This window comes from Zootoca vivipara, chromosome 6, assembly GCF_965207765.1.
Source record: "Zootoca vivipara chromosome 6, rZooViv2.hap1.1, whole genome shotgun sequence".
In the NCBI taxonomy this organism is placed as follows: Eukaryota; Metazoa; Chordata; class Lepidosauria; order Squamata; family Lacertidae; genus Zootoca; species Zootoca vivipara.
In genome coordinates, this window is record NC_142589.1 from 95019616 (window position 1) to 95045127 (window position 25512).

General features: G+C 50.3%; 1 protein-coding gene across 3 annotated transcripts; it reads right to left on the reverse strand.

The window, feature by feature from the left end:
- On the reverse strand, positions 1–22773 carry MISP (mitotic spindle positioning). Of its 3 annotated transcripts, none has more exons than XM_035120600.3 (5): positions 22669–22773; positions 10536–12549; positions 9540–9709; positions 8859–8897; positions 1–1765 (listed from the first exon to the last, which is right to left on the reverse strand). In XM_035120600.3, exons 2-5 carry the CDS (start codon positions 12424–12426, stop codon positions 1670–1672), a joined length of 2196 nt encoding a protein of 731 aa, XP_034976491.3. In that variant the 5' UTR covers positions 12427–12549; positions 22669–22773; the 3' UTR covers positions 1–1669. The 3 variants fall into 3 exon arrangements, with proteins under 3 accessions (XP_034976491.3, XP_034976492.3, XP_088529226.1); XM_035120601.3 differs by lacking the exon at positions 22669–22773 and adding an exon at positions 20348–20484; XM_088673100.1 differs by lacking the exon at positions 1–1765 and adding an exon at positions 3943–4086.
- Between the last annotated feature and the right edge of the window lie 2739 nt (positions 22774–25512).

Below are 25512 nucleotides of genomic sequence, written 5' to 3' on the forward strand. Positions count from 1 at the left end.
TACGGAGACAAAACGATTTATTCCTCTTTCCTGATCGTATATAAATTATACATATATACATATAAAAGCCCGTTGTGATCCTGCAGCAACCAAATGAGAGAGACCGCTGGGTGAGGAACCCCGACTGACGCTACGTGCATATTGCCACCTCCTTAGCCGGGAAACAAACAGAACCCGCCCTCTACAAGGACGCTGGAAATGTAGCAGAAAGGAAGTTAAGATCTGGACGCTGGAGCTCTGGGTTCAAGTCCCAGTGAAGCAGTGAGGGTTCCTACCCTATCAAGGGTACCCTGTCTCACCAGAGTGCTGCGTGTTTTAGTTATCTCCCGCTTGGACTACTGCAATGCTCTCTCCGTGGGGCTCCCTTTGAAGGTGACCCAGAAACTACAACTAACCCAGAATGCGGCAGCTAGACTGGTGACTGGGCGCGGCTGCCAAGACCACATAACACCGGTCCTGAAAGACCTACATCGGCTCCCAGGAAGTTTCCGAGCACAATTCAACGGGTTGGTGCTGACCTTGAAAGCCCTAAATGGCCTAGGTCCTGTAGACCTGAAGGAGCGTCTCCACCCCCATCATTCAGCCCGGACACTGAGGTCCAGCACCGAGGGCCTTCTGGCGGTTCCCTCCCTGCGAGAAGTGAGGCTACAGGCAATCAGGCAGAGGGCCTTTTTGGTGGTGGCGCCCTCCCTGTGGATGTCAAAGAAATAAACAACTATCTCACTTTTTGAAGGCATCTGAAGGCAGCCCTGTTGAGGGAAGTTTTTCATCATGTTTTGAATATTCTGTTGGGAGCCGCTCAGAGTGGCTGGGGAAACCCAGCCCGATGGGCGGGGTATAAATAAGAAATTATTACTATTGTTATTGTTATTATTATTATTATTATTATTGGGACCCACCAGCCACAAAGCGGCAGAAGCTGCTGCCACCACGCAGCTGCAACTGCCTCTGCTCAGGAAGGAAGGAAGGAAACTACACTTTATTAAGATTCCATCTAGCTCAGCATTTCTTGACACAGACTGGCAGCAGCTTTGTCGGGCAGCATGCCTCTCCCCCAGGCCTACCTTGAGATGTCAAGGTTTAAATCTGGGAACTTCTGCATCAAAAAGCAGTGGCTCTGCCCCAAGCCCTGGTCCTTTCCTTTCCTTTGAAAAGGGGGAATGAAAATTCTAGTCCTCATGAACTGATATAAAGGGGAAAGTGGGAAGCTGCCCTGCACTGAGACTATCTGCCTGAGTACTGGCTGGCAGTGCAAGGGGCTGCACCTGGGGGTCTTCAGCACTTCCACTGACCTTCCCCTAAAAGGAAAGTTAAGATGCTAGTCCTCAGGACTGGCTCTCGGGGCTCTTTCTCCTGGGAGCGGCAGCCAGTTGCCGTCAGATGCAAAAGCCGAGGGGGCGGCAGGCAGCTCTTATCTACGGTAGTGTCTGTTTGCCCCCCTCTCCCCACATTGCAACCCAGAGCCCTCGAAATCGCCAGGATCAATTCTGGGTCGTCCCTCTCACAATCAAAGCAACGCAGAATTATAATTGGACATAGATGGGTGGGCGGGATCCAAATTGCTGGCCGAAGCCGGGAAGAGATCGAATGGAAAAAACACACGGGGGCAGAGAATTAAAAAGGGTGGGAACCAATGCCGGCTTTGGGAAATCTCGTTCCTCTCCAAGGATCAGTCGCTGTCGTCGTCGACCCCGCGGATCTGGCCCGTCTCCCAAAGCTGAGCCAGAAGTCCCCTCTGGCAGACAACTTTGGTGGATTTCACAACCTGCAAAAAGGAATCGACGGCTCAGTTAAGAGAGCAAGGGTTCTTTTGCAGCCCCGGGGGCCACCTTGCCTAGCAGACAAGCTTCCGGGGGCCGCATGCCCGTGGTGGAATAAAATTTAGGTGTAGGCTACCTTGAGTCCCTGCCAGGGAAAAAGGCAGGTAATAATAATAATAATGATAAAGTGGTACCTTTGTTTTTGAGCGTCTTGGAAGCTGCACATCTCGGTTTCCGAATGCCAGAAACCCGGAAGTAATTGCTTCCGTTTTCGAACGCGCCTCGGAAGTCGAGCGTTTTTAAATTTTCTCCATTGACTTTGGAGACTGCCCTTTGCGCCTCGGTTGTCAGACGTTTCGGAAGTCGAATGGACTTCCAAGACGGATTACGTTCGACAACCGAGGTACCACTGTAATAGGAGCTGTGAGAATGATCAGGAACGTACCAGAGCGTAAATCCTATTGAGCTCAGTGGGACTTCCTTTTGAGTAAAAATGCCTAGGATTGTAGTGCAAGGCTGCACAATCTTGACCCATTGAATACCCATTGGAGCAGAAGGTGAGCTGAGCTTGGGAGACACTCTGTAGGTTTTGTGGCTTTGTCTTTTGGGGCTGTGTGTGAGTAAGTTTGTGTGCTTATCTGTTTTCTTACTTGTTTGTGTGCTTGTGCTGGTTTTCTAGGGCTGCTGCCTCTTGGATTTGGGTGACTGTTCAGGCTTGTGTGGGTGTTTGTTTCTGGCTGTGACCTTTCACCTAGAAGTGTGAGTCAGGAAGTTCAGGTGATTAGCTGTGGGCGGAGCTAGTCAGAGCTTGGAGTGCAGCGACTGAGGAAGGAGCAGAAGGGCTGCTGCCTCTTGGATTTGGGTGACTGTTCAGGCTTGTGTGGGTGTTTGTTTCTGGCTGTGACCTTGTTTGTTTCTGGCTGTGACCTTTCACCTAGAAGTGTGAGTCAGGAAGTTCAGGTGATTAGCTGTGGGCGGAGCTAGTCAGAGCTTGGAGTGCAGCGACTGAGGAAGGAGCAGAAGGGCTGCTGCCTCTTGGATTTGGGTGACTGTTCAGGCTTGTGTGGGTGTTTGTTTCTGGCTGTGACCTTGTTTTTGATCTAGGGCAGCAAGTCTCACACGTTTGTTAGGGGGGACCTAGGCCTCTTCCTCTTTCCCCCTTGACCTCAAGGTTTTCAAGATGGAGGTGGAGGGAACAAGCATTGTCACCTGCAATTCCTGTGCAATGTTTGTTTTCTTGCCAAAGGATGTGGGTAGCTACACCTGCAACAATTGCAAGTTGGTTGCCCTACTAGAAAACAAGGTTGCCCTTCTGGAAGAGAAGGTGCAGCAGCTTCAGGGGCGTGTATCTACGCTCCAGAGAATTAAAGAGCTGGAGCTTTTCTTGGATGCAGCAGAGCACACTGTCTGCACCAAGGATGAGACAGGGGATCTCCCTGAGGAGGAGGTCAGTTCCCCAACACAGCAGCCAGATGTATGGAGGAACGTGACTCATAGAAGTAGAAGGCCCAGGGATCGCTCTGAGTGCTTAGAATTACACAACCGTTTTGAAGTGCTCATGGAAGACGAGAAACAGACTCCACCTGAGGATCTCTCCCTCATCACAGTTGATGAGGAATATGAAGACGAGCAACCAAGTCAGTCCTCTGGGAATATGCAGGTAACCTTGGAAGGGACAGCACATGGAAAAATCCCAACCAAGCCTATGAAGAGGCGAGTAGTGGTGATTGGGGATTCCCTACTGAGGGGTACAGAAGCAGTAATCTGTGGGCCTGACAAGATGTCTCGAGAGGTGTGCTGTCTACCTGGGGCCAAGATCAAAGATGTAACAGAACGGCTGCAAGGAATCATAAAACCCACCGACAAATACCCCTTCCTTTTGGTGCATGTGGGAACCAATGACACTGCAAGCCATAGCTTACAGAAGATCAAAAATGATTATGAGGCTCTGGGCAGGAAGTTGAAGCAATTAGATGCACAAATTGTCATCTCTTCTGTCCTCCCAGTTGAACGACATGGCCCAGGGAGAGAGGGGAAAATAGGGGAAGTGAACAACTGGCTTCGCAAATGGTGCAAACAGGAACGGTTTGGATTCCTAGATCACGGTCTGCAGTTTCTTGAAGATGGACTTCTGGCAAGTGATGGACTGCACCTCACAAAAGTTGGGAGGAATGTTTTTGCCACGAAACTCAAAAACCTCATCAGGAGGGCTTTAAACTGACTTATGTGGGGGAGGGAGACAGTGGTCCTGAAGGTAGGAGTCCATCTAATGCTGAAGATGATCATCCGAATGTCAAGGACCAAATGGAGCAAGCAGCATGCAGACCTAGTGGTGGGACGAAAATATCCTTAAATAAGAGACATGGGGGAATGATCAACGGTCTTCAATGTCTGTATACTAATGCACAGAGCATGGGAAATAAACAAGATGAACTTGAGCTCTTGGTACAGCAAACTAAATATGACATAATAGGCATCACTGAAACCTGGTGGGATGAGTCTCATGACTGGAATGTAGTAATAGAGGGATACAATCTATTTAAGAGAAATAGACCAAACAGGAAAGGAGGAGGAGTAGCTTTATATGTTAGGGATATGTATACCTGTGAAGAGATCCAGGATTTAAAACTTCAAAGCCAAATTGAGAGTATCTGGGTCAAAATTAAGGGAGAGAAAAACAACAGTGATCTCATTGTGGGAGTTTACTATAGATCCCCAAGCCAAACTGAGGACACAGATGATGCCTTCCTGGAACAGATGGCCAAGCATTCCAAAGGAAGTGAGATAGTAGTAATGGGGGATTTCAACTATCCTGATATTTGTTGGATGTCAAACTCAGCCAAGAGCATAAGGTCGAACAGATTCCTCACTGGCCTTGCAGACAACTTCATTGTCCAGAAAGTGGGAGAAGCAACAAGAGGATCAGCCATTTTAGATCTGGTCCTAACCAATAGTGATGACTTGGTTAGTGGGGTAGAAGTGGCAGGATCATTAGGTGGGAGTGACCATGCTCTTCTGGAGTTTATTATCCAGCGGAAAGGAGCAACCAAGCATACTAAGGTCCAAATTCTAGACTTTAAGAAAGCCGACTTCAGAAAACTTAGGGAAACGCTGGGTGAAATCCCATGGACAGTAATACTAAAAGGGAAGGGAGTTCATGATGGTTGGGAGTTTGTTAAAAGGGAGATATTAAAAGCACAACTTCAGGCAATACCAATGAGACGGAAACATGGAAGGTGCCTAAAGAAGCCAGGCTGGCTATCTAAAGAACTTTTGACTGAGTTAAGATTTAAAAGGGATATGTACAAAAAATGGAAAAGGGGGGAAATCTCCAGAGAGGAATTCAAACATATAGCCAGCACGTGTAGAGACAAAGTCAGAAAAGCTAAAGCACAGAATGAACTCAGGCTCGCCAGAGAGGTTAAAAGCAACAAAAAGGGCTTTTATGGGTATGTCCGTAGCAAAAGGAAAAACAAGGAAACAGTGGGGTCACTCAGAGGAGAAGATGGTGAAATGCAAACAGGGGACAGAGAAAGGGCAGAACTCCTCAATGCCTTCTTTGCCTCAGTCTTCTGCAAGAAAGAAAAAAACGCCCGACCTGAAGAATATGGAGCAGATGATTCAGCAGGGGAAACACAGCCCAGAATAAGTAAGGAGGTAGTACAAGAATACTTGGCTAGTTTAGATGTATTCAAGTCTCCAGGGCCAGATGAACTACATCCAAGAGTATTAAAAGAACTGGCAGAGGTGATTTCAGAACCACTGGCAATAATCTTTGAAAATTCCTGGAGAACAGGCGAAGTTCCAGCAGACTGGAGGAGGGCAAATGTTGTCCCTATTTTCAAAAAGGGGAAAAGAGAGGACCCAAACAATTACCGCCCAGTCAGCCTGACATCAATACCAGGAAAGATTCTAGAGCAGATCATTAAGCAAACAGTCTGTGAGCACCTAGAAAGAAACTCTGTGATCACTAAAAGTCAGCATGGGTTCCTGAAAAATAAGTCATGTCAGACTAATCTGATCTCATTTTTTGACAGAATTACAAGCCTGGTAGATGAAGGGAACGCTGTGGATGTAGCCTATCTTGATTTCAGCAAGGCCTTTGACAAAGTGCCCCATGGTATTCTTGTAAAGAAGCTGGTAAAATGTGGGCTAGACAATGCTACCATTCAGTGGATTTGTAGCTGGCTTACTGACCGAACCCAAAGGGTGCTCATCAATGGCTCCTCCTCATCCTGGAGAGTAGTGACTAGTGGGGTGCCACAGGGTTCTGTCTTGGGCCCAGTCTTGTTCAACATCTTTATCAATGACTTGGATGATGGGCTTGAGGGAATCCTGAGCAAGTTTGCAGATGACACCAAATTGGGAGGGGTGGCTAACACCCCAGAGGACAGGATCACACTTCAGAATGACCTTAACAGATTAGACAACTGGGCCAAAGCAAACAAGATGAATTTTAACAAGGAGAAATGTAAAGAGGAGAAATGTAAAGTACTACACTTGGGCAAAAAAAATGAAAGGCACAAATACAGGATGGGAGACACCTGGCTTGAGAGCAGTACATGTGAAAAGGATCTAGGAGTTTTGGTTGACCACAAACTTGACATGAGTCAGCAGTGTGATGCAGCAGCTAAAAAAGCCAATGCAATTCTGGGCTGCATCAATAGGAGTATAGCATCTAGATCAAGGGAAGTAATATTACCACTGTATTCTGCTCTGGTCAGACCTCACCTGGAGTATTGTGTCCAGTTCTGGGCACCACAGTTCAAGAAGGATACTGATAAGCTGGAACGTGTCCAGAAGAGGGCAACCAAAATGGTCAAAGGCCTGGAAACGATGCCTTATGAGGAACGGCTTAGGGAGCTGGGTATGTTTAGCCTGGAGAAGAGAAGGTTAAGGGGTGATATGATAACCATGTTCAAATATATAAAAGGATGTCATATAGAGGAGGGAGAACGGTTGTTTTCTGCTGCTCCAGAGAAGCGGACACGGAGCAACGGATTCAAACTACAAGAAAGAAAATTCCACCTAAACATTAGGAAGAACTTCCTGACAGTAAGAGCTGTTCGGCAGTGGAATTTGCTGCCAAGGAGTGTGGTGGAGTCTCCTTCTTTGGAGGTCTTTAAGCAGAGGCTTGACAGCCATCTGTCAGGAATGCTTTGATGGTGTTTCCTGCTTGGCAGGGGGTTGGACTGGATGGCCCTTGTGGTCTCTTCCAACTCTATGATTCTATGATTCTATGATTCTATGATTCTAATACAGAGGGGTTTACTTCAGAGTAAGAGAGTGTAAGGCTCCATTTGCAATAAAGGAACCGGCCCTCCTAAGAAATGGCTGGCTGCGGAAGCATTGCAATGAGAAAACTTAAAAAGTAACATGTTCCTTCAAAGTGATAGGAAGGGCTTCATACGCCAGCTCCTCCGCCGTTTACTTCCTTTGGCACGGGAATTATACAGGTGAAACTTGGAAAATTAGATCATCGTTGAAAAGTGCATTTATTTCAGTAATGCAACTTACTATTTTTAATTTTCCTTTTAATTTTTACAAATGTTTTCTTTTGGAAATTCCACAGTAATCAAACAAATAGTTACAATAATGCAAAAATAAACATCGCTATGACATTTCATTAATGACATTCCATTTATAATTGACCCGCCTAACGACAAATAATTACAATGACAACAAATAAAGGCTTGACATATCTTGCTTTGCATGTCATGCATCTATCTCATATATTGGTTTCACCTTTTAAGTTGCGTTACTGAAATAAATGCACTTTTCGACGATATTCTAATTTTCCGAGTTTCACCTGTAGCTCTATGCCGTTGCTGTTGGGTAGGGTTGCCATGTTTCAGAAAGCAAAAATCCGGACACTAGAAACAGGGCTCTGTTTTTGCACCTACAGACACCCCCTCTTATAATTGTTTTCCAAGGCATGGAGGGGAGGAAAAAAAGGGAAAATGCGTCTTTCCGGGATCAGATCAGAAACCGGGATGGCTCCTGTAATTCCAGGACTGTCCCTGGAAAATAAGGACGCTCGGAGGGGGTCCGAGCGAAATGAATTCTTGCAATCCAAGGACACTAGGAAAAAAACTTGAGTGGGCAGGCAGGGCCCATGAGAGAGGTGGCCTGGTTTGGGTGCCAAGGGGCAGCTAGAGAGATCTTGTGGGTCACACACACACACCCTGGCGGCCTGAGGTTCCCCAGCCCTGAATTACAAGAACTTAAAAATGGAAAGCGTAATGCTGGTGGTCAACAAAAGAGGTGCAAAGACTGTCTCAAGGCAAATCTAAAAAAAATGTAGTATATACAGCATTTGGGAAACACTGGCCTGCGAGCGCTCCAGTTGGAGAACAGCCTTGACCAAAGGTGTCATGGGCCTTGAAGACGCTCGAACTCAGGACGCAAGGGAGAAATGTGCCAAGAGGAAGGCACGCTTGGCAAACCCTCAGGGGGATCAACTCCTGCCCGGAAACCAATGTCCCCACTGTGGAAGGACGTGGGGATCCAGAATTGGCCTCCACAGTCACTTATGGACTCATTGTGAAAACCGTGTTTATGGAAGACAATCTTACTCAGCTACGAGGGATCGCAGAAGAAGAAGAAGAAGAAGAAGAAGAAGAAGAAGAAGAAGAAGAAGAAGAAGAAGAAGAAGAAGAAGAAGAAGAAGAAGGAGGAGGAGGAGGAGGGGGAGGAGGAGGAGGAGGAGAAGAAGGAGGAGAAGAAGAAGAAGAAGAATACCCCTCCCAAAAAAGAGAGAACAAAAATTCAGCTCAAGGAAAAAAGCACACACCCCTCCCTGTCCTCATTGTGCCGTGCCGTAAATACAGTGGAACCTCGGTTGTCGAACGTAAACCGTTCCGGAAGACCGCCTGACTTCTGAAACGACTGGCAACCAGGGCATAAAGGCTAACAGCAATTTTGACTAGGGGGTGGGATGGGAAAAAATGGCCTCTGAAAGCGTTTGACTTCCATGTTTTCGGCGTCCGGGTTCCGAAACGTCCGGCTTCTGAGGCGCTCGAAAATCGAGGTTCAACTGCAACGGACAAGGCCCCTCCAATCCATGTTTTCTCCCTGCGGGGCAAGTCGGGGTCTTACCTCTGAGTCGATTTCGTCGTGCAGCTCCATGCCAGCATACTGAGGGGGGAAAGAGGAGGAAAATAAGAGAACAGGAAACCTGGCAGGGATGGGACATCCCGTAGGAACGGCTGACTGTACACCCTCCAGTGTTTTGCAAATTAGGAACAGCGGAAAGGTTTCTTGTACTGAGTCACAGCTCTCAGCTCGGCGTCTGCAGCAACTCAGACTTTTCCAGCTGCAACTGGAGACACCGGAGGGGGGGGATTGAACCTGGGGGCCACCTGCACAGGTGCTCTGCTGTTCATTTCCCCGGAGGAGAATACAAGATTCCAGTCCTCTTGATTCTAAACAAAGGTTGGCTTTTAATAGGAAGCTGCCTGGGCCAGGGCTCCATCTAGTTCAGCCTTGCCTGCACGGACGGGCAGTAGTGGCTCTCTAGGGTTTCAAACGGGGGGGGGGGGGTTCTTCCCCCTGGAGATGCCAGGGATCGAATCGGGGGATTTGTGCATTCAAATCCCCCCCCCGTGGGTTAGAGTGTGGGGCTGAGAACGACAAGGTTGCAGGTTTGATCCCCGTAAGCGACAGCTGCGTCTTCATTCCTGTGTTGCAGTGGGGTTGGGCTAGATGACTCTCGGGGTCCCTTCCACGATTTTAGGATTCTCCTCCTATCTAAGGCAGCGGGTGCTGGCAAGTCCTTACCGTTCCTCCCTCCCTGTGCCTCTTGGTATTTTCCTCTTCCGCCGAGGGACGCTCCAAGGATGATCTCCCTGCATAGGCTTGCCGCGGGGACGGCGTGGGAGACGACCTCGCAGGGGAATCAGGAGCAGCCGCGGCCGATACGCGGTAGCTGTCAGCAATTCCTGAAGTAGCTGGTGGAGGGAATTAGGAGAGAGAGTTGGCAGGTTTGCTTTTAAATTAAAAAAAGAAACCAACCGCAGGGATACCTGGTTTGATCTCAGGGCCTTCTCGGTGGTGGCGCCCACCCTCTGGAACGCCCTCCCATCAGATGTCAAGGAAATAAACAACTGTCTGACTTTTAGAAGACATCTGAAGGCAGCCCTGTATAGGGAAGTTTTTAATATTTAATGTTCTATTGTATACCTGGAGGAGCGTCTCCACGTCCATTGTTCTGCCCGGACACCGAGGTCCAACTCCCAGGGCCTTCTGGTGGTTCCCTCCCTGCGAGAAGCAGGTGGCCTTCTCGGTGGTGGCACCCTCCCTGAGGAACGCCCTCCCATCAGATGTCACGGAAATAAACAACCATCTGACTTTCAGAGGAGATCTGAAGGCAGCCCTGTTCAGGGAAGTTTTTAATGTTTGATGTTTTGTTGTGTTTTTAATATTCTGTTGGGAGCCACCCAGAGTGTCTGGGGGCAGGGTATAATAAATTATTATTATTATTGTTATTATTATTAATTGGCAACTCAATCAGGTGGGTTATTATTATTATTATTATTAATATTACTGAATAAGACATCCCTATTTTATTCAGAGAAAAGTTGGAAGGTACGGTTTTATTCCTTGTTTATGACTGCCTTCCTTACAGTTGCAATTCTGCAAACCGTTCTGTGCGGGCCAGCTGCCTGGGGCAGGGTTCTAGCTATGGAAAGGCGGCGTGTGAATGAAATGACGGCTGTGTTGATGCAATTCGCCATGACACGTGAACCGGCTGGTGTCAACCCCCCACCCTCTCACCTGAGCTCTGCGACGACGTCCGAGAGGGTGCCTTCGACCCCGCCGCTGCTGCCCCGACTTTCCTCCTCTGCTCCTGGAGCTCCACTTCCCTCTGCAAAGCGTCCCGGATCTCCTGGTCGATCAGGGCTGACATCCGGGGTCTCCGCGTCTTCACGGTGTACAGCTCCTCCCGGGGAGCAACCCACTCTGGCCTGCCCTCTTGCCTCCGGGAGCTCGCAGGTTCCCGGTCTCCGGGAGACGAGAACTTGAGTTTCCTCACTGGGATGGCGAAATGTCCCTCTCGCAAAATCGCAAGCTCCTCTCCCGAGTCTTCTGGAACCCAAGAGCCAGAGGAATCCACCCGCTGGCCGGAAACGGTGTCGTTCCGGTCGGAAGGGGGCAAGTCGCCCTCTTGCTTTCTTCTGCTGGCTAAAGAAGGCTGGCAGGCCCCTGAGCTCCACTCCACGTCCTGGCCGGCCGTCCTTTTCCCAGGGTTGCCCTTCTGGGCCTCCTCTTGCCCGCCCACCATCCTTGCCATCATGGGGGCCTCCCCGTCCCTTTCGAACACTTTCCGGCGTTCCGAGAGCTCCAGGCAGACCCCCCCGCTGTACGTCCCGGACAGCCTCCCTCCCTTCTGCAGGTCCTCCTCACGCCTGCTTTCCTGCTCGATCTCCCTCTGCACAAAGAAGGAAACGTTGTGTTTGTCTTTTCCTTTCCGGGAGGAAGCTGGCGGTGTGTCGGCGGACAGCAGCAGAGGCTTGGTCTGGATCTCCACCAGCTCGTCCCGGCTGTTGACCCGGCGCATCCCCCTCTCTTTCCGGTGGGCCTCCTCCCTTTCCATCGACAGCCGGATTTCCCGCTCGATGGGCGTCTCATCTGAGGACCCTGGATCTTCTCCGGCAAGGCCTTGGCCACCGGCCTCCCAGTCCAGAGGTTCTCCCGCCTCCTCTCGGATGTAGACCCGTCTTCCATCAGGCGCCACAACGCTTGAGTTCTGGGACATTTCTGCCTGACCGTAATTCCAGCCGTCTCCAGCTGAGTTTTGACAAATAGGGGCTTGCTTGGGAGACCTGGGCTTTGTTCTTTGGGGAACATGACTCTCACTAGACCAAACCACTCTTCTCTCGCCATAGACATCAGGAATCTGCTCCCCTTCCACCCCCTGAACGTTTTGCGTTGTCCGTGAGCTCGGCACCGGTTTCCTCGGCCCCAGAAACAGCTTGGGGTTAGCCTTCTCCAGTTCCAAGAACTGTTGCCGAGCCATGGCAAAATTGATCTTCTCCGTGTCTATGTTTTGAGGGTCGACGGGGGTGCTCTCCCAACGGGTAGAGGGGCTGTCGAAACAGACGGCGAAGCCGGTGGAATAACTCCTCGTCGCCGGGGCGGCTTCTCGACCGGCCGAGGCAGCGCTGATGGCCTCCAGCTCCTCCACGGAGCTCCACTTTTCGGCCATGGTGGTGCTTTTCCGAACCACTTGGCTCCGGATAATCTCCCGCCGTTCCTCCTCGAGCTCCTCGGCTTTCTCCGGCGAGGCCTCCTCGGGACGGATCCTGTACCTCAGCTCCTCTTCGTCCTCACCGTAGAGCCTTGAAGGCTTCATCTCGCCTTTGTACGCCCGAATGTCGTACAGTGAGCCGGATTGGACCACCTCCAGCTTGGACTCTCTGCCCGGTGGCGCCGTCCAAAGATCCTTCCTCCCATGGATGGACCTGGACCCGTTTCCGGGGGGCTCGGCCATTCCCCACCCATCCCCAGCCCTCTCCTCGCGGTGGTGCCCCAAGTCAAAATACTCGTCGCCTGTCGCCTCTTCAAACTTCAGCTCCCCTCGCGAACCGGACTGGGGGCTCCTCGGTTCTTCATCTTCAGGGTCTGGGCTCGGAGACGAGCTGAAGACAAGCCTACGAATGTACATTTCTGTTTTCGAAAGGAGGTTCCTCAGAGACTTCCCCTTAGGAGGTGTGATGATGTTCTCTAGATGTTTTTCACAGGTTGTGCGTTGTGCGGCCTTCACATCAGGAACAGGGCTTTGCGGTCCCTAGGCAGCAAACATATTTATATATGTACATATATATATGTAGAACACACACACACACACACACACAAGCGTATATACAGTATATAGCAAGCTCCCTTCTGCAGGGTTATACTGGGCTGCTCATGAAGCTCAGTATTGTCCACTGGCTGCTACCTTTGAAGGTGACCCGAAAACTGCAACTAATCCAGAATGTGGCAGCTAGACTGGGGACTGGGAGCGGCCGCCGAGACTATATAACTCCAGTCCTAAAAGACCCACATTGGCTCCCAGGATGTTTCCGAGCACAACTCAAAGGGTTGGTGCTGACCTTGAAAGCCCTAAATGGCCTAGGTCCTGTAGACCTGAAGGAGCATCTCCACCCCCATCGTTCAACCCGGACACTGAGGTCCAGCTCTGAGGGCCTTCTTGCGGTTCCCTCCCTGCAAGAAGCGAGGTTACAGGGAACCAGGCAGAGGGCCTTTTCGGTGGTGGCGCCCGCCTTGTGGAACGCCCTCCAATCAGATGTCAAGGAAACAACTACCGGTATCTGACTTTTAGAAGACATCTGAAGGCAGCCCTGTTTAGGGAAGTTTCTAATGTCTGATGTTTTATCATGTTTTCAATATTCTGTTGGGAGCCGCCCAGAGTGGCTGGGGAGACCCAACCAGATGGGCGGGGTATAAACAACAAATTATTAAATTATTATTATTATTTCCAGGGTTCCAGATTTCTAGAGCTCTTTAGCAATCAAACCCCTCTTTCTGAGGAACTCTTATAGTTCTGCAAGGGGAACCGGCATTCCCTAGCAGCTCTCTGAACCCTTAACGAACTACGCTTCCCAAGATTCTTTGGGGGAAGTCACAACAACTTTTTGGAGCCCCCACCCACTCAACAGAAAAATCCTGGCTATTCCCAGGGTCCCTTCCCAGGATTCAACAGATTGAGGTTGAATCCTGACAAGACAGAAGTACTGTTTTTGGGGGACAGGGAGGTGTGGGGGACTCCCTGTTCCTGAATGGGGTAACTGTGCCCATGAAGGACCAGGTGTGCAGCCTGGGAGTCATTTTGGACTCCCAGCTGTCCATGGAGGCGCAGGTCAATTCTGTGCCCAGGACAGCTGTATCCCAGCTCCATCTGGTACGCAGGATGAGTCCCTCCCTTCCCGCGGGTAGCAAAGCTACAGGGAACCAGGCAGAGGGCCTTCTCGGTAGTGGCGCCCGCCCTGTGGAACGCCCTTCCATCGGAGGTTAAGGAGATAAAGAACTACCTGACATTCAGAAAACACCTAATCTGTGATATTTTAATGTATTTTGGTATTGGTTGGAAGCCGCCCAGAGTGGCGGGGGAAACCCAGCCAGATGGGCGGGGTATAAATAAATAAAATAATAATAATAATAATAATAATAATAATAATAATAATTCTCTTATTCTCTTATTCTCTTATTCTATTGCAGGCATGTCCAACAGGTAGATCGTGATCTACTGGTAGATCACTGGACAATTGTGGTAGATCACTGGCAGATCACTGGCTCCCCCCAAACAGGCCTTCTTCCTCCCTAAAAGCTCAGTAACTTAGCCCTGAATCCCAAAACCAGGGCTTTCCTTCCCCAGAAAAGCTCAACAACTTTCACCTGAACCCCCCCCCAAAGGGGGTAGATCACTGCCAGTTTTTAACTCTGCCAGTAGATCGCAGTCTCTTGGGAGTTGGCCACCCCTGTTATTGTATTCTAAGGCAGACCTGACTTATATTAGAGGCCACCCCAGTAGACTAGCAAAGCACCGATTGCCCTCTGCTGGGAGAAATGAGAATTTATCACACACAAATATTTGCAGAACCATAAACCCGCCTCCCTAGTGGACTCCCCACTCCCCCGCCTTTCTGGTTTTGCAGGAGAGAGAATTAACAGAAAGCCGCAGGTCATAAATGGGAGTTTCACAAGCTGTAAATGGCAGTAGACATTGACCCCAGCACTGTGCAAAAAAACAAAACAAAAACTCAGCTGGCTGCCATTCCGAGGGCTGTAGGAAGCTGAATTCTGCTCCTATCACTAGCCCCACACTGCCTTAGGGTAGAATTAAGGATCTGGCATAGGACACTTAACTCTGGGCTTTGCCTAAACTCAAATCACCCCCCCCCCGGTCTAATATCCCCAGTGCTGCGAGATTTGTCACAAAAGCGCCTGGACTCAAATCGTCTATCCAAAACTTCACTCTTGTGGTTCATCACCGCAACAGCTACTCACTTTGGATTTTGGTAAAGCAAACAGTCTAATTTGTCAGCGCCTAAATGATGTGAGTGTTCCAGTCTGTGAACTTTCTTTTGGAACCCGAACGTCCGGCGCAGCTTCCGATTGGCTGCAGGAGCTCCGTGCAGCCAATCGGAAGCCGTGCCTTGATTTCCAAACGTTTTCGGAAATCGAACGGACTCCTGGCACGGTTTCTGTTCGGTTTCCGAGGTCCCACTGTATAAGAGAACAGGGGGGGCGTTCATAGTGAGTTCTGGCGCCTATTTTCCAAGAAAAATAGCACTGGTGATTCTATTAGGGACAGTCTCTTGCAAATAAAAAATAAAAAATGGGTCCATTCGGCGGAACGTGTGTTGAGAACTTAGGAGAACTTCCCAATCTCGAGTTGTCCTTCAGTGCCAAAGAGCCTCCCTCTTTATTTCCTCCGTCACAACATGGGCACGGCAAGGTCTGCAACAGAGGGTTCCAGGGAGCCAGAGATTATTGGTGCTCTCGTGCCTGTTTCTCATCCTCTATCCAAGATCACAAAGGGACTGTGAGTTTAAATCGTCACTCGGCAATCGAGGAGGGTGGTATTTCGATGGCAGAGCCGCCTGCCAGGGAGGACAGCTCCCCTCCTTTCATCCACCTGGCCCCAGCAGGGCCCTGAAACATGCCCAGGAAGGGAGATCTGAGAATAAAACCACGCGGTAGAGTTACCTACTGCGAGCCACGGTTTTCTCCCACCGGGGAGAACAATGCAGGCCTTGTTTCCTTCTTCTCTAACTGTGTGTGTGTGTGTGTGTGTCTGAAATAGTTTGCACTTCCAGGGTTTCTCTGGTGGTGGAGAACAACAACAGCAGCAGCAGCAGCAGCAGCAGCAAATAATAACAATAACATTTTGTTGTTGTTGTTGTTGTTGTTTAGTCGTTTAGTCGTGTCCGACTCTTCGTGACCCCATGGACCATAGCACGCCAGGCACTCCTGTCTTGCACTGCCTCCCGTAGTTTGGTCAAACTCATGTTCGTAGCTTCGAGAACACTGTCCAACCATCTTGTCCTCTGTCGTCCCCTTCTCCTAGTGCCCTCAATCTTTCCCAACATCAGGGTCTTTTCCAAGGATTCTTCTCTTCTCATGAGGTGGCCAAAGTATTGGAGCCTCAATTTATTATTTATACCCCGCCCATCTGGCTGGGTTTCCCCAGCCACTCTGGGTGGCTTCCAACAGAAAAATGAAATAAAATAATCTAAAAAGGTAAAGGGACCCCTGACCATTAGGTCCAGTCGTGACCGACTCTGGGGTTGCGCGCTCATCTCGCATTACTGGCCGAGGGAGCCGGCATATAGCTTCCAGGTCATGTGGCCAGCATGACAAAGCCGCTTCTGGCAAACCAGAGCAGCGCATGGAAACGCCGTTTACCTTCCCGCTGTAGCGGTTCCTATTTATCTACTTGCACTTTGATGTGCTTTCGAACTGCTAGGTTGGCAGGAGCTGGGACCGAGCAACGCGAGCTCACCCCGTCACAGGGATTAGAACCGCCGACCTTGTGATCAGCAAGCCCTAGGCTCAGTGGTTTAACCACAGCGCCACCTGGGTCCCATTAAAAGCCTCCCTGAACAGGACCGCCTTCAGGTGTCTTCTAAAAGTCAGATAGATGTTTTTTCCCTTGACATCTGATGGGAGGGCGTTCCACAGGGCAGGTGCCACTATCGAGAAGGCCCTCTGCCTGGTTCCCTGTAACTTGGCTTCTCACAGCGAGGGAACTGCCAGACCCTCAGAGCTGGACCTCAGTGTCCGGGCAAGCCAGCTTGCTTCCTCGTCCTCTTGGGAAAAGCCAAGCGATTTGATGCCAAAGCCCGAAAAGCGAATGCTGTTCTAGGTTGCATCAACATTCGAACCCTAAAATGTATTCATGGCTTCAAGTTCCAAGAAAGGAGATTCCGGCTCAACCTTAGGAAAAGCTTTCTGGCAGTGGGAGCCCTCCGGACGTGGGACGGAAGATGGCGGACTCTCCTTCCTTGGAGGTTTTTAAGCAGAGGTCGGGTGGCCGTCCTTCAGGGATGAGATTCCTGCACTGCAAGAATGGGCTGGATGTCCCCTGGGGATCCCTTGCCACTCTACCATTCAGAGACATCACCTTGCCGACAAAGGTCCGTACAGTCTAGTTAAAGCTATGGTTTTCCCAGTAGTGATGTATGGAAGTGAGAGCTGGACCATAAAGAAGGCTGATCGCCGAAGAATTGATGCTATGGTTTAAAAAAGCTAAAAGCCCAGTTAAAGCTATGGTTTTCCCAGTAGTGATGGATGGAAGTGAGAGCTGGACCATGAAGAAGGCTGATCGCCGAAGAATTGATGCTTTTGAATTATGGTGCTGGAGGAGACTGTTGAGAGTCCCATGGACTGCAAGAAGATCAAACCTATCCATTCTGAAGGAAATCAGCCCTGAGTGCTCCATGGGCGTACCCAGGATCAAAACTAGGGGGGGGCAAGGGGAGGGGCCAAGGCACGGAAGGGGAGGGGCCACAAAGTGGGCAGGGAAAGTGCAGTCAGAGGCGCCGGGCTGGTGGGCGGAGACAGAGCCCAGCCCAGCCCAGCGGAGCGCGAGTTTGGCGTTCCCGCCCGCCGCGCCGCGCTCTCTGGTTCCCCGCCGCGCTTGGCATTGCCTGAGGGCGTGACGGGGAGCTGGAGGGAGGGCGCAGCGCGGCGGGAACGGCGAACTCGTGCTCCGCCGGGCTGTGCCCCTCCCTAGAAGCAGGGCTGGTGGGCGGAGGCGGAGCCCAGCCCAGCGGAGCGCGAGTTCGCCGTTCCCGCCCACCGCGCCACGCTCCCTGGTTCCCCGCCGTGCTTGGCCTTGCCTGAGGGCGTGCCGGGGAGCTGGAGGGAAGGTGCGGCGCGGCGCGGCGGGAATGGCGAACTCGGCTCCGCCGGGCTGTGCTCCGCCTCTGCCCACCAGCCCTGCTTCTAGGGAGGGGCAGCCTGCGGCCCCCACTTGCCCCGCGGTGGGTACGCCCTTGTGGGGGGGCAGCTGGCTTCTAGAGTAGGGCAGCTGCCCTAACTTGCCCCGTGGTGGGTACGCCCTTGGAGTGCTCACTGGAAGGACAGATCCTGAAGCTGAGGCTCCAATACTTTGGCCACCTCATGAGAAGAGAAGACTCCCTGGAAAAGACCCTGATGTTGGGAAAGATGGAGGGCACTAGGAGAAGGGGACAACAGAGGACGAGATGGTTGGACAGTGTTCTCAAAGCTACGAACATGAGTCTGACCAAACTGCGGGAGGCAGTGGAAGACAGGAGGGCCTGGCGTGCTATGGTCTAGGGGGTCACAAAGAGCTGGACACAACTAAACAACAACGAGAAGAAGAAGAACAACAAGTCTTTTGTTGCATCTATCTTCCAACAACGTGGTCCAAATTTTTCCTCCTGGCACCAACAGAGCTCTCCAAATCCGGGACCGCTGTCAGGTCGGCAGGGCATATTTTGACAGCGACCTCACCTGCGAGGCTGGCATTCCACAGCGTCGCAACGCCCTGCCGCTCCCCGGGAAGACTTTTGACTTCTTGGCTTGAGATAAGGTCCGCGGGGTGGGCAAAGGTCGGGGAGGGGCAACAGGAGAGCAAACCGCTGATGGAATGAGTACACCTTGAAAGAATTTGGCAAAAGTGGAAAGAGACGGACAGGTTCGGGGAGAGGTCAGGAATTCCTGAGTTTTCTTAGCTCCTCTCTTATTGGCGGGACGGAACGAAATGTTGAGTTGGTGCAGGAAACCTTTAAAGGCATAGTAGGGTATAATAAAGGTAAAGGTAAAGGGGCCCCTGACCATCAGGTCCAGTCGTGTCCGACTCTGGGGTTGCGGCGCTCATCTCGCTCTATAGGCCGAGGGAGCCGGCGTTTGTCCGCAGACAGCTTCTGGGTCATGTGGCCAGCATGACAAAGCTGCTTCTGGCGATCCAGAGCAGCGCACGGAAACGCCGTTTACCTTCCCGCCGGAGCGGTCCCTATTTATCTACTTGCACTTTGAGGTGCTTTCGAACTGCTAGGTGGGCAGGAGCTGGGACCGAGCAACAGGAGCTCACCCCGTTGCGGGGATTCGAACCGCCGACCTTCTGATCAGCAAGCCCAAGAGGCTCAGTGGTTTAACCCACAGCTCCACCTGGGTCTACATTATTATTATGAAAGGTTTAATAAATTATTATTATTTAAAAGACATCTGAAGGCAGCCCTGTTTAGAGTAGCTTTTAATGTTTGACGGACTCTTGTATTTTAATATTTTGTCCGAAGCTGCCCAGAGTGGCTGGGGAAACCGAGCCAGATGGGCGGGGTATAAATAATAAATTGTTATTGTTATTATTTGCTGGTATAGTTGCCAATGGCAAGCCGGGATTACACCCAAGCGATCGGCGTATGTGTGCCAGGAAGTCTTCCCAATCGTCAAACAAGTGATTTGATTCCCAGGGAGGGAGGGTGTGTCAGTTTTCATCCCCATCACAGCACTGGGCAGCTTAGGATCGTAGAGCTGGAAGGGACTCCCGAGGGTCATCTAGTCCAACCCCCTGCAATGCAGAGATCTCGGCTAAAGCATCCATGGCAGATGGCCATCCAAATCTCTGCTTAAGATCCTTCAAGGAAGGAGAGTTCACAACCTCCTGAGGTGTCTAACAGCTTTGTCAAAAAGGGTCTCTTTTCTTGTCACTTGAAGCCATAGGTTCGAGTCCTGCCCTCCAGAACAGGAGAAAAACCAGCTTGCTCCCTCTTCCGTGTCATTGAGATATTGGAAGATGGCTCTACTACCTCCTCTCAGTCTCCTCTTTTCCAGGCTAAACATACCCAGCTCCTTCAACCGTTCCTCATCAGGCTTGGTTTCCAGACCCCTTGATCAATTTGGTCGCCCTCCTTTGCCCACATTCCAGCTTGTCCACATCCTTCTTAAATTGTGCTGCCCAGAACTGGACACAGGACTCTAGCTGGGGCTCTGACCAAGGCAGAACAGAGAGGGGCTGTGGCTTCCCTTCCTCCTTCCTTGTCACTTGACGCCATGGGTTTGAGTCCCCTCCCTCCGGAGCAGGAATCTCCCTCTCCACCCAACGACCCTGCGAGGTAGGTTAGTCCGAGAGAGACAGGAACCGGCCCTAGGCCATCTGCAAGGCAGGCAGAAAGTTGATAAAACAGCTTGGTAGAGATCCCTGAGCCCCGGGGGGTTGGACTAGATGGGCCCTGGGGTCCCTCTTTTCCAGGATACACTTGGCTCACCCTTGGGCAAAGCCACGTAGAATCATGGAATTCTAGAGTTGAAAGGGACAGCAAGGATCATCTAGTCCAACCCCCCTGCAATGCAGGAATATGCAGCTGCCCCATGTGGGATTCGAACCTGCAGCCTTGGGCGTTATCAATGCCACCCTCTAACATGCCAGGGGAGGTGTTAGCTAGCAAGGGGGCCTCGGGTTCTCTGAGCCCCATACCCAAAGCTCTCTCCCGGAGGGCAGGGAAACAACCTGCTTGCAAGACCCCCCCCTTTTAAAGCCCTATTGACCCTCTCAGAGACTTCCCTCCAAATCCCACCCAAATGACCCTGCTCTTTTGCCCACCACCGAAACCAACCTGCCGAAACCGAAATCCATTCCTCCTATCGCAAGGCTGAGCAAAGACCGCTCCTTCTGTTTCTGAACCCGGAGCAAAGAGCGTTTCCCCCCCAACAGGCAGAAACTACATGGGGCCTTTTCTCTCTCTCTCTGTCTCTCCCCTCGCCTCATCCCCGGAGAGGCCTGTTAGGGGGCACCTGCTCTGTGCTCCACGCTGCCTGGTTTCGAACGAGGCGCAGGCACACTCGCAGTGGTGCGCAGGCTGCGCCAGCCTGATAAGAACCTCGAACCTCCCCTCCTCCCCGGCCCCGGCAGAAGAATTCTAGGAACGAGCGGAGGGCAAAATAAACGTGAAGTTTCAAAACGGTTCGGTGGCTCGGTGCCCTTCCTGGGTGCTTCAGAGAAAGCCACAAAAAAAAATCTGGGATCAATGGCCTGGAAGTCAAGGGTCTCTGGCTTTTAGCGCACCCTGCGAGCAATGTTGTTGTTTTTCTTTTAAAGTTTTTTTTGGGGGAAGAGAGACAGGAGATCCGGGGAGATCACCGTGCGCTGCTAGCCTGCGAAACTCACAGCCACAAGATTTTAGGTAAAGAGTAAAAGGAAAAGGGCCCCCTGAAAGGTTAAGTCCCGTCAAGGGCGACTATGGGGTTGTGGCGCTCATCTCACTTTCAGGCCGAGGGAGCCAGCGTTTGTCTGCAGACAGCTTTCCGGGTTATGTGGCTAGCTGGTCTTAACCGCTTCTGGCGCATGACGGAAACCAGAGCAGCGCACGGAAACACTGTTTACCTTCCCGCTGGTGCGGTACCTATTTATCTACTCGCACTTTGACGTGCTTTCAAACTGTTAGGTTGGCAGGAGCTGGGACAGAGCAACGGGAGCTCACCCCGTCACGGGGATTCGAACCGCCGACCTTCCGATCAGCAAGCCCAAGAGGCTCGGTTGTTTAGACCAAAGCACCACCAGACGAAAGAAAAAGGGGTTCTTTGCACCGTGCACCGCTAGCCTGCAGAACTCACGGCCACAGGATTTTAGGAGAAAACGCAGGAACATAGGAAGCTGCTACGTACTGAGCCAGATTCTAAGTTCTTAGGATTACCTGCGTTGCATGTGAGCACGTGTTTATTGATCACACCCACCCCATGCTACAATGCGATACGATACAATATAATAATACAATTTCCTCCAGTTGTATGATAAACTAATGTGGCCCCATCAGTTTCATTCATACACACACACACACACACACACACTGTTTGTGTGTGTGTGTATATATGAGAATTGTTTGCACGCGTGCTTTTAAGCCCCAGGCAGCATTCTCTCACAAACCCTGCTCAGAGATGCCAGGGACTGGACCCCAGGACCTTTGCAAAGCAGATGTTCTACCAGCGAACTATGGTCAGTTAAAAAAGGATTGCAATGAACAATCAATTATAGAAGCAAGTTGGGGCGGCCAATGGTTTGGATGACTCTAAAAGGAGATGGTGTCAAGGAAGAGGAGAGGTGGACGGCCCTATTTTCATCAGATAAATGTTGGAGGGGATGGAATAGGACTGGAAGGCCTGGAAACGATGCCTTATGAGGAACGGCTTAGGGAGCTGGGTATGTTTAGCCTGGAGAAGAGAAGGTTAAGGGGTGATATGATTGCCATGTTCAAATATATAAAAGGATGTCATATAGAGGAGGGAGAAAGGTTGTTTTCTGCTGCTCCAGAGAAGCGGACACGGAGCAATGGATTCAAACTACAAGAAAGAAGATTCCACCTCAACATTAGGAAGAACTTCCTGACAGTAAGAGCTGTTCGGCAGTGGAATTTGCTACCAAGGAGTGTGGTGGAGTCTCCTTCTTTTGGAGGTCTTTAAGCAGAGGCTTGACAGCCATCTGTCAGGAATGCTTTGATGGTGTTTCCTGCTTGGCAGGGGACGTCCCTATTTTGACAGGAAAAATGTCGGAGGGGATGGAATAGGACGTTCCTCTTTTCAGGGGAGAAATGTTGGAGGGGATGGAGTTCTGCGGCCCATGCAGCAAAGGAGCCAACCTTTAGAAGACAGATGAAGGCAGCCCTGAAGGAAGTTTCATGTTTTATTCTGTTTTTATATATGTTGGATGCCGCCCAGAGTGGCTGGGGCAACCCAGTCAGGTGAGGCAGGTATAAATAATAAAGTCATTATTATTATTATTATTATTATTATTATTATTATTATTATTGAATACAATGTCCCTATTTTCATCAGAAGGTATGCCATGATAGCCACAATTTCAATTAAATAATAACGATCTAATCCCTCTTCCCAAAGATCTCTGGGAATTATAGCTCCGGGAGGAGAATATGGGTCTTCTTACCACTACTGTGCGGTTCCGACGCCTCGTTCTCGATCCAGGAAGGTCTGTGGCCACAGGATTGTCTCTCGGGGACGGAGGCAACTCAGCTAGGACTGTTAGGACCCGAAAAACCGCTCTTAAAAGCAGGTCCAAATAACAAAGTCCACGGCTTCTGGCGCCAGAGCCACGCCCTCGACGTGGCCATATTCCCACAGGGCAATAGAAACTTGAGTTCTTTTGCTTTGCGTCCCGGCAATTATGGGCTATTAAAAAAGAGATTCTCACGGGACGGGCGCCGAACGCCTGCCTTCCCAAGGACAGTTTATTGCCAGTTTACTCCAGGACTGCTTCCCCTGCCCCTCTTCTCTTCCAGTGGCAACTTGGTGTTGGAGAAGCTGGCATGGAGCTTTCCCTGATCTTGCCCATGGGATGAAGGAGAGAGATGACATCCTTCATTTGGGTAATGTCATCCCCTCCAACATTTCTCCCGTGAAAATAGGGACGTCCTTATTCCATCCCCTCCAACATTTCTCCCGTGAAAATAGGGACGTCCTATTCCATCCCCTCCAACATTTCTCCCGTGAAAATAAGAATGTCCTATTCCATCCCCTCCAACACTTCTCCCGTGAAAATAGGGACGTCCTATTCCATCCCCTCCAACACTTCTCCCGTGAAAATAGGGACGTCCTATTGCATCCCCTCCAACATTTCTCCCATGAAAATAGGGACGTCCTATTCCATCCCCTCCAACGTTTCTCCCATGAAAAGAGGGATGTCCTATTCCATCCCCTCCAACGTTTCTCCCCTGAAAAAAGGGACATCCTATTCCATCCCCTCCAACATTTCTCCTGTTTCCCCAGCCACTCTGGGCGGCTTCCAACCGAATATTAAAAACAATACAGCACCAGACATTTAAAACTTCCCTAAACAGGGCTACCTTCAGTTGTCTTTTAAAAGATTGTTGCTTATTGCCTTTACATCTGCTGGGAGGGAGTTCCACAGGGCAGGCGCCACCACCAAGAAGGCCCTCTGCCTGGTTCCCTGTAGCTTTGCTTCTTGCAGGGAGGGAACCGCCAGGAAGGCCCTCAGTGCTGAACCTCAGTGTCCGGGCAGAACGATGGGGGTGGAGACGCTCCTTCAGGTTTACTGGGCCAAGCTTTTGGAAAATAGGATGCTCTTTCTGAGCGCTGGCGGTATTTGTTACCTGCTTGTCGCTGGTCAGACAGGTTGGTTCAGGTGGAGGAAACAAATTCTTCAAGGAGGCTGGGGAGAGGGGGCAGAATCGGCTCTGCGATCTCCTTGTCGTGGCTGATCTTTGCTAGTTCAGGAGCAAACCAGCCGTCCCTCTGCGGTGCCGGATTAAACGCCTGTGGAGGCCCTTGAGCAGTTGAAATCTCGCAAATTGCCTCTGAACACATTTTTTACTTTACCAGCCAACACTTTTGAGTCTAGAGTCAAGATCAAGGGAAGCCATAGTCCCACTCTATTCTGCCTTGGTCAGACAACGCCTGGAATCCTGTGTCCAGTTCTGGGCACCACAATTTAAAGAGGATGTTGACATGCTGGAAGGTGGGCAGAGGAGGGCAACCGAGATGACCAAGGGGTCTGGAAACCGAGCCTTATGAGGAACGGTTGAAGGAGCCTGGGGAAGAGGAGACTGAGAGGAGAGAGGAGAGCCACCTTCAAATATTTCAAGGGCTTTCATGTGGAAGAGGGAGCAAGATTGTTTATCTCCTGCTCTGGAGGGAAGGACTCGAACCCATGGCTTCAATTGACAAGAAATAAGATTCCGACTAAACATTCAGAAAAACTTTCTAACAGCAAGAGCTGTTCGACCATGGGGTGGTAAACTCTCTGTCACGGATTCTTCAGCTGAGATTATTGCATTGCAGCGGGGTTGGACTAGATGACCCTCAGGGTCCCTTCCAGCTGTACCATTCTGTGATTCAGTTTACATTTTACTCACCTTTTCTCTGAACTAAAATGCCCCATGCACCTTTCCGTGCCTAGACGAGTGATGCCAAAGAAACACACATATCCTGCTCTCCATACCACGGCAGAAAAAAGGTGGCATAGCTATGGAAGGGGATAAATTTAAAAAATCAAATCAAATTTTGCTGGCAATTGCAGGATGTATTGACAGATGGTGGAGAAATTTGGCTCAGTTCTCATCCAAAGGCGAATCAAACCCATTTGCGCTTTCTGAAACAATGTGCAAAAGGAAACACAAGACATCTTTCAGAATCTGCACGGCTCCGAATTTTGCAATGGGGTGCTGTGGCCAAAGAATGTGTCCAAAACCGCACATGATCCAGTCATATGAATGCACGTCTTCATGAAAATTATATACAGGGTGCATCGAATCAGGCAAAATGGCTTTGCAAATATGTGTGCATCTGGCCAAACTGCACTGCAAGCATGTGGGTTAGGAGAAATTTGCACTGAAAGGCTGTTGAATTTTTGTGAATTTTCATTAAAATAAAAATAAACTGATGTGGAAATGGGGAGAAATGGGGGAACGAAAAACTGGGAGAAGCTACAACTGGCAGATTCACCTATCCATTGAAACTGGATTCAGGATCTAAACTGGCTTTTGTTGTTGTTGTTGTTGTTGTTAACTTAAAACCGCTTTTGTTATGTTGTTAAAACTGCTTTTGTTATGTTGTTGTTGTTGCTGCTGCTGCTGCTAATTAATTCATTAAATTTCTATACCGTCCTTCATTCAAGGATCACAAGATGCTTTACAACACACACACACACACACACACACACACACACACACGTAATAAACAAAAAGAATACCCCCTCCTGCAGTTTAAAAGGCCACAGATCGTTGAATTAGCCAAAGGCCATATTTTTTTAAGC